Below are 16,882 nucleotides of genomic sequence, written 5' to 3'. Positions count from 1 at the left end.
TATGTTTTACCCTAATGTATATATGAAATTAGATGGTACTTTAACAGAAGACTTTTTAGTTATTTCTGACATAAAATCTCCCTTTTTCAAAAAAGTTGGGGAGCCAGGCATGGTGGCGCATACCTATATTCACAGCACTCAGGATGCTGAAGCAGGAAGACCCCTGCAAGTTCGAGGCCAGCATGGACTACAAAGTGAATTTAAGGCCAACCTGAATTGCATAGTAAAACCCTGTCTCAAAAACACAAAACAAAAACAAAAACAAAAACAACAAAGAAACCCAGGGATTGACAAAGATAACAAATTCATTTTAATTCCTACATTTGAAATAAAATGATTTGGAATATATGAATTCTTCTGCTCTAAATTCTAAACTTATTAAGTCCTTGATTGGCAGATTACAATGGACCCAATGAAACTTCTATTGCTTATATTTTTTTCATCATTGGAAATTAAAGGTTTTTTTTTGTTTTTATATCACGTTAATCCTTTTTATGGTGAGATTGCCCTTATTTTAGTGTTTTGTAGATTGTTTTCCTTTCATTTGCATTCATTTAAATGTTTCTAATTGGAGATCAAAGTGGTTTTTCAGTCTAACAAAATTATAAATCCCATGTATGCATACTTGTGTAAATGTGTTTGGATTCTTTTAAATTCCCAAAACATTTTTCTGTTACTTAACAAGCTATCCCTACAGATACTTCCTGAAACTTTTTGGTGATACTCACCCTATTTGGTGAGTATTAATTTATCTATTTAGCTAATTTAATTCTGCCAACAACCCATTAAATAAGCATGTTTATGACCATTGCAAATTGAGAAATTGAGGCTTAGAAAGTAAACAGTTTGTGTGACAGAACATAAAACTGCCAAGTAATGGAGCTGGATTAAAATGTGGAACCTGACCCAAAATTTCATTATTTGTTTACAAAATGTACGTGTTGACAATTTTGTTATACACTAAACAATTCATTTGATATTCTTTCTCATTCATTTATTTATTTGATTTAATAGATTGCTCCACTTTTATGTTTAGTATATTCAGCAGAGAGAAAATGTTTTATTTTCATGTACGGAATGATTACTTTTTGTAAACCTGTTGAGGCACACATTTTGTCTATAATTTAACAGTGCTAGATCCAGCTTTTCTCCTTTTCTGTGACAGCATGGATTTAGAAATATGAAAATGTGCACCAGAATATACTCTAAACAAAAGCCATTTTGCTGAGAAGTAAGCTTTGCTCCCCCTTATTTAAAAATAAATGTAACTCCTGGATTAGTTTATTATGGTTTCTCCTATTTGCCCAAAGACACCTTAAAGGTTGTCTTAAAGGTTGTGAGAAGTTTAGTGTGAGTCATCCAGTTATTCAGAGAACACAAGGTCATGAGACCAAAGTTGCAGTTTCATTAACTGTCTGTAAACCTGGAGTCCGTGTCAAGTCTCCTTATGCCATCCTCTTCCTTGCTTCTGAAATAGTTTTATCATTTAACCTAAAGTTATTATCATAGAGATTCATTGTGAGAAATACTACATACCTTACATTCAAATGTAAGGTCAATTTCCCATAAATGAAGTGTAATATGAAAGAAAGCAAAATATAAAATCAAAACTGAAAAACTGTGGAAAGACTGGCATAGAAATTAAGAGACATTTGGCAAGAACGCAGCATTTGCACAACTAAGGAAAGAATGCACAGAATCAGAACTCTAAATTTGATACCACACCAGGGTTGCTAGAATTCTAAAATCATTACGGTGTTACTCATTTAAGCGGATGACATATAAATTCACCTCACATATAAGCTTTGATGTATTTGAGGCATCATATATCTAGTTATTTTAATTTCTTCTACATGCCATGACATTGAGGTAATCAGACCTCTACATGCCACACATAACTCATCCTTTTAATCCACAAAGTGCTTTTGTTATATTAACTAAAATTTTAAGATTATTTGTATTGATGCCAGTATTGAACTATCTCTGGGAAAAATTAAATTATATAGATTTATTTCCACCTTTTAAGTAATTGCTTTACAAATATTTCAAGAGAGGTGTATACATATATCTGATGATAGTATTAAAATGAATGTTAAAATCTGAAGGAAACTGCATAAGATGGTCTGGTTTATACAGTATACCCACAATTTCAACCCAATGCACACCTCTCTAACTTCTGAGAAAATGAGTCCTGGAGGAAGTTAACATGATTGTTTTAGGCATAAAGTCAATTAGAGGTAAAGTAAAATTAATTCAGGACCCTGGGCTTCCACTGTATAGATTTCTCCACCTATAACTGGGTAAACTCTTCAGTCTTTTTGTATCTCCTCTGTCTCAGCAGCTATCTGAGGATTCTGATAGGCATTTCCTCAGTAGGTGAAAAGTGTTTGTCCATATCAGTTACTTAGAAAACATGCCTGGCACTTTGCAAACCTTCAGTAATACTATCCTTGTCATAACTCCATTATTTCTCCTAAACAACCATGTTTTAAAAGTTTGAAAATGCCAGGGAAATAGCTCAGTGGCACAGTGCTTGCCTGCAAGAGTGAGGTTGAGAGTTTGATTCCAGGTTCAAAAAAAAAAAAAGTTTTCAAAAAACTGAAGAAAATTAATGCCACATCAAAAAGAGAGTAGCAGGAAAGGAGTTGTCTTTTCAAAGGATTAAATGTTATAGAACATTAAGAATGTTCTTTTTCTGGAGCTGGTATTTTCAAGGAAGCAAAGAGAACATATTGTTACCAAGGTAGAGTTCCTGTGAAATACACAGTAAAATCTGTGTTTATTTTTTCATTGCAGAACATAGGTAGCTTTTTATGAAAAACACACTGGTTGTAGAAGGCCAGGCTATGTGAGGTATGAAGCTCAAAGAATTTAGAGGCCTTCTTTAGGAAAGAGTGAATATTTGGGTAAGATATAAAAATAAATAATAAGCAGTTACTAATTTAAGAATTCTGAAAAATATCACAAAATCAAAAATGTTATAATATTTGTACAGATTATCTGCTAAATGTACATGCTGACACAGCTTCTTCCTTTGCTTTTCTCTCTCCCTTTCTCTCTTTTCTTCTTTCCCTCCCTTATATATCTCTCCCTCCAACTTCTTGTTTCTTCTCTCTTCTCACTAGCAACCACCTCTAAAGTTACAGTTTATTTTATAATGTCACTTTGATGGAATAGTATGGAGGGAGGTTGAGGAAGGAGGGCACATTAATTTGGAGAAGCAAAAGGTCCATCACATGATGTCAGCACCATGAGCACAGCGGACTGAGAGCTACTCAGGCAGGTGACTGTGTCCCACATAAAATTATTGAATAAGCCCAAAAGGAGTGCATCATAACTCAGCTTCCCCTCCATCTGCCTCTCCAAACACTTGTGACAAAGTTTTCTAGAAGGAACACATCTCTAGAGCTCTCCTGGTATATTACAGAAGTTCCATCCAAGGGAGAAGCTCAGAAATACAAGCTTCTGATACTTGGAGAAAAAATAACATAAACTTTAAGATAGTTTGGCAGTTTTAAGTATTCTGAATCTAGTTTAGATATATGAGGATTTCCCAAGGCAAATGAGTGTAGGACACAGTAAAAATAATCTATTTGTTTTAATATTAAATGTACCAAGTGTTGACCTGAGTATGGTGAGATAGAAACACTTGTGCATAGCAGGTAGAATGCAAAACGGTGCAGAGACCTTGGTAAACAGTGTGAAAATTCAACTCAAAATTAAATTTGAAATAACTGACTGTGGTGGTTAATTTTGCCAACTTGATTGCCTTAGGGATTAGCACAGCACACTTCTGGGTGTGTTTAAGAGGGTCGCGGGGTGTGACTTTAAGTACTATATCCAGCCCCTGGCCCCTCCCTTCTGGCGCCATCCCTTGCTCTATTTCCTGGCCATTATGCACTGGGAAACTTTGCTCTGGCATGTCTTTCTGTCCGGAGGTTTACTCCATGGACTGACTCCCCTGAAACTGTGTGCTGAATTTTAAACCTCTCCTCTTTTAAATTGCTGATATGAGGTATTGTGACTCAGCAAAGAAATCTGACGAATATGCCATGTAGCGCAGTGATGTTTTTCTTATTACATTGCCAAAATAATTGAAAGCTTATAGTTCAGCCGATATTTGTACACTAATGGTCATAACAGCATTATTAACAGTAGATGAAGCACGGAAACAATTCAAATGTCCATGCTATTTGAATGATAAACAAAATGACAGATGAAAGGATAAGCAAAATGAAGCAAGTGTGTACAGTAGAATATTAGCCTTAAAATTAATTAATTTGATCCATTCTACATCATGGGTAAACTTGAAAACATTAGGCTGGGTGAAACTTGTCACAAATAAGAATAAACATTCTATTGTTCCACTTATATGAAGTACTCAGATTAATCAAAGTCATAGATCAGTAAAGTATAACAGAAATTACTAGGTGTTATGGTGAAGGGGAATAAAAGTTGTTTTTTAATGGATATAGAATTTTCATTCAAGAAGACAAAGAAGTTCTGGAGATGAATAATGATAATGTTTGCACAAAAATATTAATGTACTTAATGCCACTAAATTTTGTACTTCTAGACTGTTAACATAATAACTTTAGGACCTATATCCAGCCCCCATAAATTAACATAATTTCATGTGTATTTTTTTAACACACACACACACACAAACACCACTTTTTGACTCCAAACCAGGTATTATAATGTTTCTTTCAATAAAGCCCATTAGGTGTTAAGGGTTATAAACTCACTGGCATCATAAATTGTAATCTAATTACTAAGACACACAGTATCAGATTTTCAGAACATGAAATCCCATTAGATCAGGGTGATAATTTTTCCTAGTAACAAGATGACTTTGAAAATGGGTGTAATTATAGCATTTACCTCATTCTGGTTTTGTAAAAATTAGAGGCCTTTATGTGCAGAAATTACTCTGGACAATTTCAGTATAAAGTGTGAACTTTGAATGTTAGTATTTGTTACTATTGCTATTATAATGTCCCTATTCTTCTAAACCCAAACTGATGCTGTTGAAAACAGTGAACTCTGTCATTGTTTTCCTCTGTGTGTCATCTCCTCAGGTTTAGTATTTGTGATTCATACTTACGTTCTCCATTCTCTTCCTGCTATCCACAGGTTTATTTTACTTTTCACTCTTTTCTTCACCTCTTACCTTTGATCTACTTATAGCTCCTTTTTCCTTACAGCTTTTCCTTTCTTTAATTCCATCATGGCTTCCGCTCTCCAAGCCCACTGCAGCTTTGATTTTACAACATGGCTCCTCTCTATGATTCTTTTCACTTTAACCTCCAGTTCTAATTAGTGATTTCTTCATAAATTATAGCTCAAAATTCCAAGAGAAGTTGAAACAGCTCAACCTTACATCAGATTCAGTTACTACAGATTGACTGTTCCGGGGGAGGTCCCCACTGAGGACGTAATCAGTATGGAAGAGGAAGAAAATGATAACAAACCAGATTCCTTGTGGCTCTCCTCTCAGTGTAAGCCAGGGGAAGAATAGATTTTTTTTAGAGGATGGTTTATGAATACAGAAATTTCCGTGATTTATATTTTTAATAAGAAAAAAAGATGAATAAAACATAGTCTCTCCTGTGAAGGGGCTCCAAGAGCAGATGTGTCTAATGGTGCAATAGGGTAACTACTACTTAGTTGTATGAACAAAGTACTTTGAAAGCATAGTGGAGAAGACTGCATAGTTTTCTGGGTACTGCAAGTGGGATTGGCTTCATAGGATAGGGTGACATTTTCAGAAGTTGTTAGATATAGAAGTTGTTTCTTCAGATGGAGCAGAGTAGAGAAAGGAATTTATCAAGGGCAGTAAGTCGAGTGCGATAATAAGAGCAAAATTGCAGAGATATGAAAATGCAGAATATAGTCCGGGAACAGAATTTAAGATATTGTGGATGGAAAATAAGCTAACATGAGATTTTCAGCAGAGTGACCTGTTGGTAACCCATGGAGCATTTCAGTGAAAAGAAATTTTGATTTTGCCTTTGACTCAATTAAGTTTGTATTGGAAGTTATTGGTAAGAATGAGAGACATGATTTCTTCTGCAACAGGGAAACAATGGCTTTGTAGGAAGGAGAGTGACTTGAAGCAGAAGCAACTGGAAGAAACTTTGTTATTGAGACAGTCAAGACTTAAATAAAAGGCCCAATTTTAGAAGACTGTTAAGTGTGAGTTGAGTAAATATGTAATTGGCAAGGTCTGAGGTGTTTCTATGTGTTCTCACCTCAACCGTAATCTAAAGAAAAAAGAGAGCAAGCTAATTCATTTTAAAAATCTTTAGTTATGCTTGAAAAAGATTTAATAATGGTCAATTTTTTTCTCAAGTAATATAGTTGAAGTGGTAGAAGTGTGACATTGGAATGACGGTTTCTTTCGCCTTCAAAGCAGTAGTGCATCTTGTGCACTGTATCTGCTTTATATTTAAGCTCACTGTAAGGAGAGTCAAGTAGGACAGCGTGTTTTAGTGGAGTGCACTGTGAATCAGGTAAACCGGACCAGCGGAAGAACTGAACACATTCTTATAAAATATACTGTGTCTTATCATCATGGCTTCACATCCCCACTGAGGGTTCTGCACCAGCACTTTAAGGAATGCCTGCCTGTAAGGCATAATTTCAGCCTCGCCACCTGTGTGCACAGTTGTCCTTTTGCAGGAACAATGAAACACCAGAGACCAGAGATTTCGCAGTGAACACAAAGGTACGTTGTGAGTTAATAGGGTAATAAAACTCTAAAGCTGAACTCAAGGAGCACTGCACAGCAGTTATTTCTAAACTTAGTGTACATTTCCCTTAAAATTTAAGACAGTATTCTTTCTTAAGAAAGAAATAAAAGAAGAGAATATCAACATAATATTTTTAGCCAACTAATTTCACCCTTCCTTCTCTTCCCATAATTTCTTGAAAGCTGTCTAAGTAAGGCACAGTCCTTAGGTTTCTGAGTAGAGAAGATGGTCTTTTATTTTTGCCACTGAATTTGGTGAAATCTATCTACTATCTACCCTATCTACTGAGTTATGCCAGTGACCCCATTTTCCAAATTCAGAACCCACTTTTCAGATCTCATTATTGTTGACTCTCCTGAGTAGTTGACCTTTTGAAAAGATTTGCATATTCTGATTTTAATACCTTAATTTTCACACTGTTTCCTCTTAGGAGCACTTCCCCTTGATCTTTTTCTCCAAAGATGTTTTCCTGTCTCCTTCATCTTTTCATGTTCATCTTTGGTTTCCTGTTACTTCTGTTCCTGTCTCCTCTAACTCACTGTTCTCCTGGAGGTGGGGCTGGGCTCTGTCTTGGTCCTACGTCCACGCATATGTTATTACTCTCCCTTCTGAAGAAGATCTTGTCACTACTTCTATACTTTCTACTTGGGCCTGTTCTTTGGGACAGCTCTCATTGTGAATGGGAGTGACTTTCCCATGTGTATAAGGCCCCTTTGGTGGGCTCATCTTGGAGATTTATCACCGTACTTCACAGGAGCTCTGAGTATGACCCCCAGGCCAGTAGGCTGGAATTTCTTAGAAAAGCCAATTCTCAAACTCCAACCCAGATCAACTGAATCACAAACTCTAAGGGAGTGGCTCAGGAATCTGTTTTGGTAAGGCTCCAGACAATCCTAATATAGGCTAGTCAGCACCACTGGTTGGTTACAACTGCCTGCATTTGGTCTGATTTCCGTGCTGGACCATAGGCCGTTATAGGACAGAAACTGTGATGGCATCTTAGTATGGCTACGGAGTATCTATTTGCCTTAAGACTTGAACAAATGAAATGTAAATGAATAAACTTTTTTTAAAAAGTACATCTTTGTTTTATATTCCACATTGCGTAGGGAAAGCAAAGAATTACTTCCAAGTCAATCTTTGCCATAGGGTAGTGGATGCATGGCACGTTCACCACCTGCATTCTCCAAAAGGACCCCACAGGGTGGCCTCTGTAGGCCTGATTCTAACTTGCTGACCTGCCCTTTTTAAATGATGCTACCACCATTTCCTCCTTTACTTTGGAAAAAAAACCCAACTAATCATCTTTCTTTGAAGAGCAGCTTCATTTATTCTGAGCATACAAAAGAAGATACTAGAAAATCTGAAAAATGCGTAACAAGAAAAGAAAGACCACTTGAAAGACCACCACCCGAGAGAACCTCCAGTCATTATTGCAGCGTGTTCGCATGTACTTTATGTGTACCAGCAACTCCTTACGAAGTACATGGTTGTGATATGCTTTTCACTTTTATTTCTGCCCTTACGTATTGTTTTCTGTGGATTTGTTAGTGGCTGCGTGTTATTTCTGGCAATAATCTCAGACCTAGCTACATCTTCCTTTAATTAGTTGAAAATCCTGTGAAACTGTTCTTGTCTCCACCGTGATAGTTCAGGCTCTCCCTTTTGCAATAGGTTTCTGTGTTTGCTGACAAATTAGCGGTTCTGAGCAAATTGTCCTCAAGTCAACAGGACTCTCCAGTGCCTTCCAAATAAGGCCACCGTCCTGAGCAGGCCAGTCAAGGGCTCCTGCTGGTCCCTTTGTATATCCAGGTTCTAGATGAAATGCCTTATCATTCTCATAGAGGTTCCTATTTTTGTACTTTCTTAAATCTTCCAACTGCTCTGCCCCAAAATTCTTCCTCACCAATTATTTTATTCAAACATGTGCTTAAATACAAGGCCTTCCTAAAATTGTAAATCTGCTCCATTTCCACAATTCGAATTTTTATCCTTATTTTTACCATATAATTAATTTTTAGTTTTTCACAACCATCTCACAAACTGTATATTTCCCTTACTAGACTTGCCTATCTCTAATTGCCAGATCTCTCTGTCTGGGATATTAACTCCAGGAAGGTGGTGAAATTCATTTGTGTCTTATTCACTTCCATATTCCTAAAATCTAGGGAAACTGTTTGTTAGATAGAAGATACTTGGTATATATTTGAAATAGGGAATGACTATATGAAAGTTTTTTTTTTTTTTTTTTTGGTTTTTCTTTTGGGTACCGGGAACTGAACTCACGACCTTGCGCATGCCAGGCAGGCACTTTTGCCGCTGAGCTAAATCCCCAGCCCTATATGAAAGATTATTAACAAAATATCTACAAGCCCTCAAATGAGTCACAGCTCTTCCTTTAGCGACTTTCATATTGGGCACATCCACTGTCTATCGAATTGTTCAGTGTGAATGCAGATGCCCAGTTAAAGTGTTTCTCTTTCCTAAATTGTTTCCTCAGCACATCTATTGAAGGTGAACTCTCTGCTCATTGTTGTCTTTTGACTGTTGTTTATTCTCATGGCATTTATAATCTATGGAATGAAGTTATAGTTATCTGCTACCCTTTCTCATTGTGTAATATTCAAGCTCCTCAAAGGAAAACAGCAATTTTCTTTGTATCTCCTGAAGTCATTTGGTAATATTATTTAATAAATAGTTTTTAAATTGAATTACTTCTGAAAATAAAATCATTACCAAAAGCAAAGAGGGAAGAGGCATTTTACCATTTATCCTGTTATTAAGAATAAATGTACCTAACTTCTTGAAGAAAGAATACGTGGAATCCTCACACTGGTAATTGTTTACAAATAATTCACTGTGTAAATACTCTACTTCTTTACAGATTATTAATGCTGCACTTGCTTTGGCTGCAAGACCCAAAAGTCAAGTGGTGAAAAATACCATGGAAATGTACAAGCGCACGTGGGAGAATTACATACATGTTCTCACTGAAGCTGTGGATGACATTACAAGCATTGATGACTTCCTCGCTGTGTCTGGTATGCTTTCCATCTTTTAATTTATCTGTCTGTGTTGGCAATTTTTGGAAACAGTATGATAGTGAACATAACTCATTCTATGTAATACAAAGTGGTGTTCAGTAGTGAGCTTTTCAGGAGCAGTGTGGTGATGAGTTGAGCAGTTGTGTGATGGAGTTCTGGGGTCATGGACCTCAGGTTTGCTAACCTTTGAAATTGCACAATAGATGCTATGTCTTTAAAAGAAGCTCCTATTCATGGGAAAAGCATAAGAGGAAATAGAACCTGTCTTTTCTGGCTTTAATAAATCAGCATTTCATCCTTTGCTCTTACATCCAATTTTTCCTCCAGTCAGAACCATGTATCAGTGGGAAAAGTTCTCACTCATATGGGATACATCATGATAATTCATCTTCTGGTGTAGTAATGTGATACTGCTAATCTAAAGAACCAGGAAAACAAGTGCGAGGGCTAGAGGCTCCATGCAAAGCTCAGATGATTGACTCGTGGCAGATTTGGATTGGATCTCATAGGGTTGTGGAAGTGCTCATAACCCTGGAAGTGTGCCTTAGATTTTGATTATAGTGCTGTAGCAGCAATGAAGTAAACACTTTTTTGTTCTCTTTAAACATAATCCTGACCTCAAGATAAATTATAATTATTTTAATTTTTATACCTTTTTGTTTTATGAGAAATGGATTTTCCTGGACTATGATAATAGTATCTTTTAACAAAATATAAATTTCTCATGTATATTCAGCACAATTTTTAAAGTTTTCTGATGTACTGCAGTGTAATCTGTTAAATTTATGAATCTTAAGGTCAGCATTATGTTTTAAGAGAATAAAAGTATTTACTTTGTACATTTTCTATGCTTTTACAGTTTATAACTGAGTGCAAATTTTAAAATATAAAAATGACTAATTAGCATACATTTCCTTTTCATTAACATATCATGAAATGTAGGCTGTATTCAGACTTCTGACTCATCTCTTTGTCAGATCAACTGACAAACTCACTCCCAGAGGGTGTGAATTGTAAATCACCTAGAGGAAATCATGATTACAAAGTACTTTTAAACATCTCAACTTTTTCTTGGATTTCTCAGAAGTCAATAATAATGTTTAATGATTTTGATTCTTATAAGAATAAAGAACAGGAAACCTGGAACAACTCCCATGTTTTTCTTAAACTATTGTAAAAACTTGTGGATTCTTACAATATCAGCACTCCTCATTTAAATTTAAATTAGAATTAAAATCTACAATCAGTAAGAAAGAATATTATTATTTTGTCATTAATACAGAAAGAAAGAAATCACATGTGGTAATATGTTTGCTTATAATAATATTTTAAATGGATTAAATTATTCAATATTGACTGTAAGCTTTTAAAGTAAGGGTATTTCCATATCATATGTCATTCACAAAGTGACCATAATTCTGAAAATAAATCTATCATTGGTGCTTTCCTCTTGTCTTTATGTCATCACCAAATTTCTTGATACGAAAGTCAAAATACCTTCATAAGACATATTCGTGTTATTTTGCTTTCTGCTATATAAGAACTCCAAACCTAAACACAATAAATTCTTTCATAAAAATCATAAGGAATATAACCACCTCATCCATTTACTATGTACTACAAATTTTATGTGTAAAAATAATATTCAAGTATGAACCAAAAATTAATTTTCAAAAGCAAAATGTGCTTGGCAAGCTAAGTTCTCTGTCGTGCCTTTGTCCAAAACGAACTTCTTGTGGTTTGCTATTGTTTATGACATAATGTGTCTTTTTGATACTAATTAGAAAAATGGTTCCACATGCATTTGCTTCCAAACTTTTTGTCCCATCATTGAATACAGAACTTATTCCGTACCCCATTCACCGAAACTGTGTATATTTATCATTCTTTGAGACTGTGTATAATAAAACATCCATTACAACTTGACTTTAATGAGGATCCTTAGGCCACATCAGTCTGTCCTATTTATAGACAGGAGATGAGATGATATTTGAGAAACTGTTCTTTCCTAGCCTGCCATACTGCCTAAAATCCCCAGTACTACTTGTTCATGGGGAAACACTGAACAATTTAGAGGAGGAAAGAATTTATGCAGCAATTTTTGAGCTATTGCATGAATTGATTCATGCTGAACTAAAACATGAATAGAAGAAGGGCATGAGATGAACTATGAGAACAATTAGACAAGTACTAAGATCTGATTAAATATGTGAGTTTGTGATAATACTTTTCTTTTACTATTTTGGTCACTCATTAAATTGTTTTTGGTTAATTTTAAGGATTAAGTACCACATAAAAGTATTTGAAATTGAACAAAGAGTGAAAGTGGAAGAGATAACTTAGAAATATGAAAATAGAGCTGGCGGAACAAAACAACTTATACTTTTTATTTCATGTGCCAGATGTTTAATATAGTGGGTTTGGGGCTTATAAAACCCCAAACCAATAGTGAACAGTATTTGAAGTTTTTCTTTACTGCATTTCTGACATGTGACCAACTTCGCCTGCATCCACTGCTCCTCCCATCCCAGTTCAAGCCGTTATCTTTCATCTGAGAATCTTTCTCATTGATTTCCCCGCTTTTACCATTTCTAAAAGCTATGCATAGGTATTTGCTAAATGAATGTTAGTATTTATCCCCCCTTTAAATTCTGCATCCATATTAATTTTTCAGGGTTTATGTCTTACAATTTTATTCAATAAGTTCAGCCTTGGAATTCATATTTTGAAAAACTTTCACATTATGGCAATAACTTTCAGCATTAATCATCAACATGTTCTGTGACCTTGACATATTAGCACAGTGATAATGCTGGTTTGTGTTGAAAACACAGTAACAAAGACCTCTTTGTTTATGATCTTGCAGTGAACATGATCTGTAACTTCTACAGAACTGTAACTAAATCACTCAACAAAGCAAAATTAAGTAGATTTTTCAATGCCTTTTCATAATTTCATGCCACATAATGTTATCAAAAATAAAATTTTGAATTAATTGCATGTAGACTAAGTACTATTAAATATCAGAGTGACTTATGTGGAACAGAGATCAGGCTAATAAAGCAACAATACAGTATCTACCTATGCAAAGATGAATCGTATAATCACAACCAAATATTGATTACCATACCTTACACCTATGCTTATTTTTCAATGTGCATCTAAATGAAATTTTAGTCGACTAAAGGCATCTAGGCATGAAGTCTTTCAATATTAATATATCATTTTAATATGAGATTTTTAGTCATATCCTATAAATTAATTTTGATAAAGGTGAATTTAGTGTTTACTATGTGAACTCAGTATTTGAGGGAATAGAAAATGAAGAAAAATACAATATTTTCTTTGAGAAATCCAATAATTTATCTTACAGAACAAATTGAAGTAGTCATAGAGACAAAATCATATGCAATTAAGGTTGGTTCAGAGTCAAGATATTGAGGGAAATGTTTTTAAAAGAAAATTATTTAACTGCTTTGTTGAATTTGCAGTTGAAGAAATTGGAAAAGCATCCCACAGTGAGAGAAAGAGAGGGGAAAATGCTTAGTGTGCTTGAAGGAGCACAAGTTGGCCAGTAAAAGAGAACAGGGCACACGAGGGCATTTGTAGTCTTGAACTCTTACAGGAAATGTAAGTCATCTAGCAGTTAAAGCAGTAGCAGCATAGACTGTCAGAGCTTAGAGCACTACTCCAGGGACCAGAAACAATTCTAGTAAAAGTAGTTGCTAAGTATCGTTATTAGAAGTGAAAGTAATGTGACATGAAATAGGCGTTGCTTTGCCCACCCCACCTCCCAAATGCATAAATAAATAAATAAAGCATGTGACAGGCATACTGAGGTGCAGCAACAGGAAGATAAGGATCTGCTTGAGGAAGGTAACTTACATCGGTTGAGCAAACTAGGATGCCATGTACCATAAGACTTTTGCTAAAATTAAGAGTCTTTCTGTGGTTGTTAAGATCCTCACCCAACCCCAGCTCCATTCCTTGTGAAAGCATTTTCACGTAATCATATATGGCTGTGCTGTTATTGTGGAGACGGCACAGAAGTGTACACATAGGTTTCCACGCAAAAATGATTGAGGAGGCTTCCCCAGAGTAATCAGTTATTTCACTGCTGGTAATTACGATTTGAATTACCATCTGTACTTATATGACTGAAAAGTAGTGTGGGCATGTCGGCTGCAGTTTATCACACATGACTCCATGTGCTCACAGGCAAGTTTTCTCAACATGCTCTCACTGCACGCACAATAGGTATTCTGCATGTCTGTTTGAATTTCATGAATTAAATCTATAGAAGAGCATAATTGCAAGTCATTTTCTGACTGCAAAATCAGATTTGAACAGTTTTATGGTTACTTTGAGGTAGAAATGGAGGAATGATTAGTAATATCATTTTACTGATACAATGAATAGCACCAAGGATTTACATTTTAGATTTATGCAACAAGATAACAAATTGTTCCCAAATTCTTCATATGCACCAGGTATTAACTTACAAATGCTCTGGCTGAAAAAATATAATTTCAAATTTTCAAATTTTAGTGAGAATATTTATATTATTAATAAACCATATAGTTTATAACAGCCATATATATTGACAAATATCTTCAATAAACATAATTAAAGTGAGTCTCATAGCTTCATGTGTCTTTAGATATTTTTGGGCAGTGCCTCAACTCTAAGAACAAGCATTTAAACAGTGTAACTTGTGGGAATAAAAGTTCTTAATATAGTGAGTCCTGTAAAACATTTTATAGCTTGGGTGAAAGACTAAAAAGAAAGTTTTCCCTTGGTGTATAGTCCTCTTTCTTATTCTTATTGACTCTAGGACATTCCCCTGAGCATTCTGAGTTACCAAAATTTTAGTTAGAGCTGGATGGTTTTTAGGTAAGTGAGAAGAGGGTAGTCCTAACCAAAAGCTTCACAAAAGCCTCCACGAGGCTGAGGAAGAGGGTGCAGATAAAAGATCTGAAAACATGAACTCGTGTTCATGAGCCTTTATGTAAATCTGTGTTGATGTAGATTTAGCAACTTTGAAAGCATCTTGGGATATTTTAACCAGGAAAAACATTGCTTCTAGAGTGACTCCAGAAAATGTGATGTGAAAGCTTTATATCTACATTTTTAAAATGTTGCTATGAATTGCGTTCTCCTAAAAAGTTGAACCCATGCAAGTAGAAAGTAAAATGTTGGTTACCAGGAGCCCAGAAGCTTGGGGAATTGAAGATATATTGGAAAATGATACAAAATTTCAGTTAAGAGGAATAAGTTGAAGAGATAGATCTATAACACTGTCTTAGTTACTTTTCTCTCATTGCTGGGACAAAATACGTGACACCCAAAATTAAGGAAGGAAAAGTTTATTTTGCTTACAGTTTGTGGAGGTTTCAGTCTGTGCTTGGCAAGTTACAAGGCAGAGTGGCACATGGCAGAGGGCTACGGCTCATGGAGACAGAACACAGCAACAGCAACAAGCACTCACATAAGGGAGGAAATGGCCAGAAGCACCCTCTTTCTCTCCCTTACACCGTATGCAAACTATCCACCTCGGGGTGGGTGTAGCTCTCACACCCATAATCAATCAAACTCTAAAAGCCTGCCCCATGGCCGCATGAGGCTTTGAGGGGACACCCAGACATAAACCATAACAAACATTGAAGCTATAATGAATAACAATATACTGTGTATTTGAAAATTGCTGAGAGAACAGATTTTAAGTGTTCTCCCCATAAAAAACAAGTATGTGAGGTAATGCATTTATTGATCAGTTTGACCATAGTTATTCTACAAAAAATAGATATATATTCAAATAATCATGTTATGCACCATAAAAATGTACATTTGCCAAAAATAGTTTTAAGAAACAAAATCATACATTTTCAAACAGTCTATGTCATTTTTACTAAATTTACACATGAATTAGACATAAAATAGTGAATTTTTTCTCTCGGGGCATGAAGAACAAAGAGAAAAGCTTTTGGAGGAAGTATGCCGAGGACTGACAATTCTGTCATTTCCTACCAGACCTATAATATTTGGAAAATAAAATAACTTCTAATTCTTTAAAAACACTGCTTCAAAATGTTAATAATTATATCACTTATTTTTATGTACTTCTGTATTTAACAACTATTTTATCATTATCTAGACAGCAGTAGAGCTATTTTAAGTTCTTAGGTATAAAACAATCAACAGAACAGACAAAAGAAATCTCTGTACTCTTAGAGCTCATATTTGTGTGCCTGGAATAATTGAATGCAAAGATATATTTTAAAGTGTTTTGAATAGCATCTAGTGCATATATTGGTAGACTTCTTAAAATTTAAACTGGGTCTTACAAAGAAAATCTGTTTAAAGATCCCCTTTGTTAACCCTGTCCCAATTGTACATTATAATTTACCAAAATAACGGAAGACTTATCTGGAAAACCGTGATGCATAATTACTAGGTGTCAAAAAGTGAAAAATTCTGATAATGACAAGATGTACTTAAAAAAGGAGAACTCTCATACTCTGCCTCTGAGAACATAAGTTGATATAGTCTCTATGATGAGTAAAATAGAAACACTTCGTATCTGGTTATTTTTTCCACAAATCTCCTTAGGTCTTTTGATGAAATCGGTGCACATATTCAGAAGAACTTGTGCAAGTGTGATCATGATAGCATTTTTCATCAACAGTGGAATGAATAGGTAACAGCAAACAGTGGTTAGGACAAATGAACCTGCTTTGTGCGCTAAAGTTTCAAAAGCAATGTTGAGTGGTTAGTAGACGTGGAAGCTTTACACTAGACCACTGTAGAGTCAAGATGCCATCATCCCTATTCAGATCAAGTCATAAGGGCAACTAGAGCTAAAATCAGTTGGGTGAAACTGACCAAGCACACATAGGGAAACTCAGTTTTATCTGTACTACTTTTAAATTACATCAGAGTACAGTAGGATGAAAAATAGCTTGATTGAAGTTGCTGGATTAATTTCAATTTTGTTATTTTTTGATCTTTACTTTTCTCAAACTTTGTAACACAGTTACTGGGAGTAGAAGTGAATGTCCAGGGGTGGCATGTGTGACCTCGTGT

General features: G+C 35.2%; 1 protein-coding gene across 4 annotated transcripts in view; it reads left to right on the top strand.

The window, feature by feature from the left end:
• Ctnna3 (catenin (cadherin-associated protein), alpha 3) overlaps window positions 1-16,882 on the top strand; it is a 1,502,556-nt gene that overhangs the window by 1,023,539 nt on the left and 462,135 nt on the right. For all 4 annotated transcript variants that reach the window (XM_013514887.1, XM_005385969.2, XM_005385970.2 and 1 more), the window contains exon 11: window positions 9,640-9,796. In XM_013514887.1, the coding sequence (XP_013370341.1) occupies window positions 9,640-9,796 (157 nt within the window). The remainder of the gene's footprint in view (window positions 1-9,639; window positions 9,797-16,882) is intronic.

Source organism: Chinchilla lanigera, unplaced genomic scaffold, assembly GCF_000276665.1.
Source record: "Chinchilla lanigera isolate Chin_1 unplaced genomic scaffold, ChiLan1.0 scaffold00024, whole genome shotgun sequence".
Lineage (NCBI taxonomy): Eukaryota > Metazoa > Chordata > Mammalia > Rodentia > Chinchillidae > Chinchilla > Chinchilla lanigera.
This window is presented reverse-complemented; position numbering and strand designations above follow the sequence as displayed.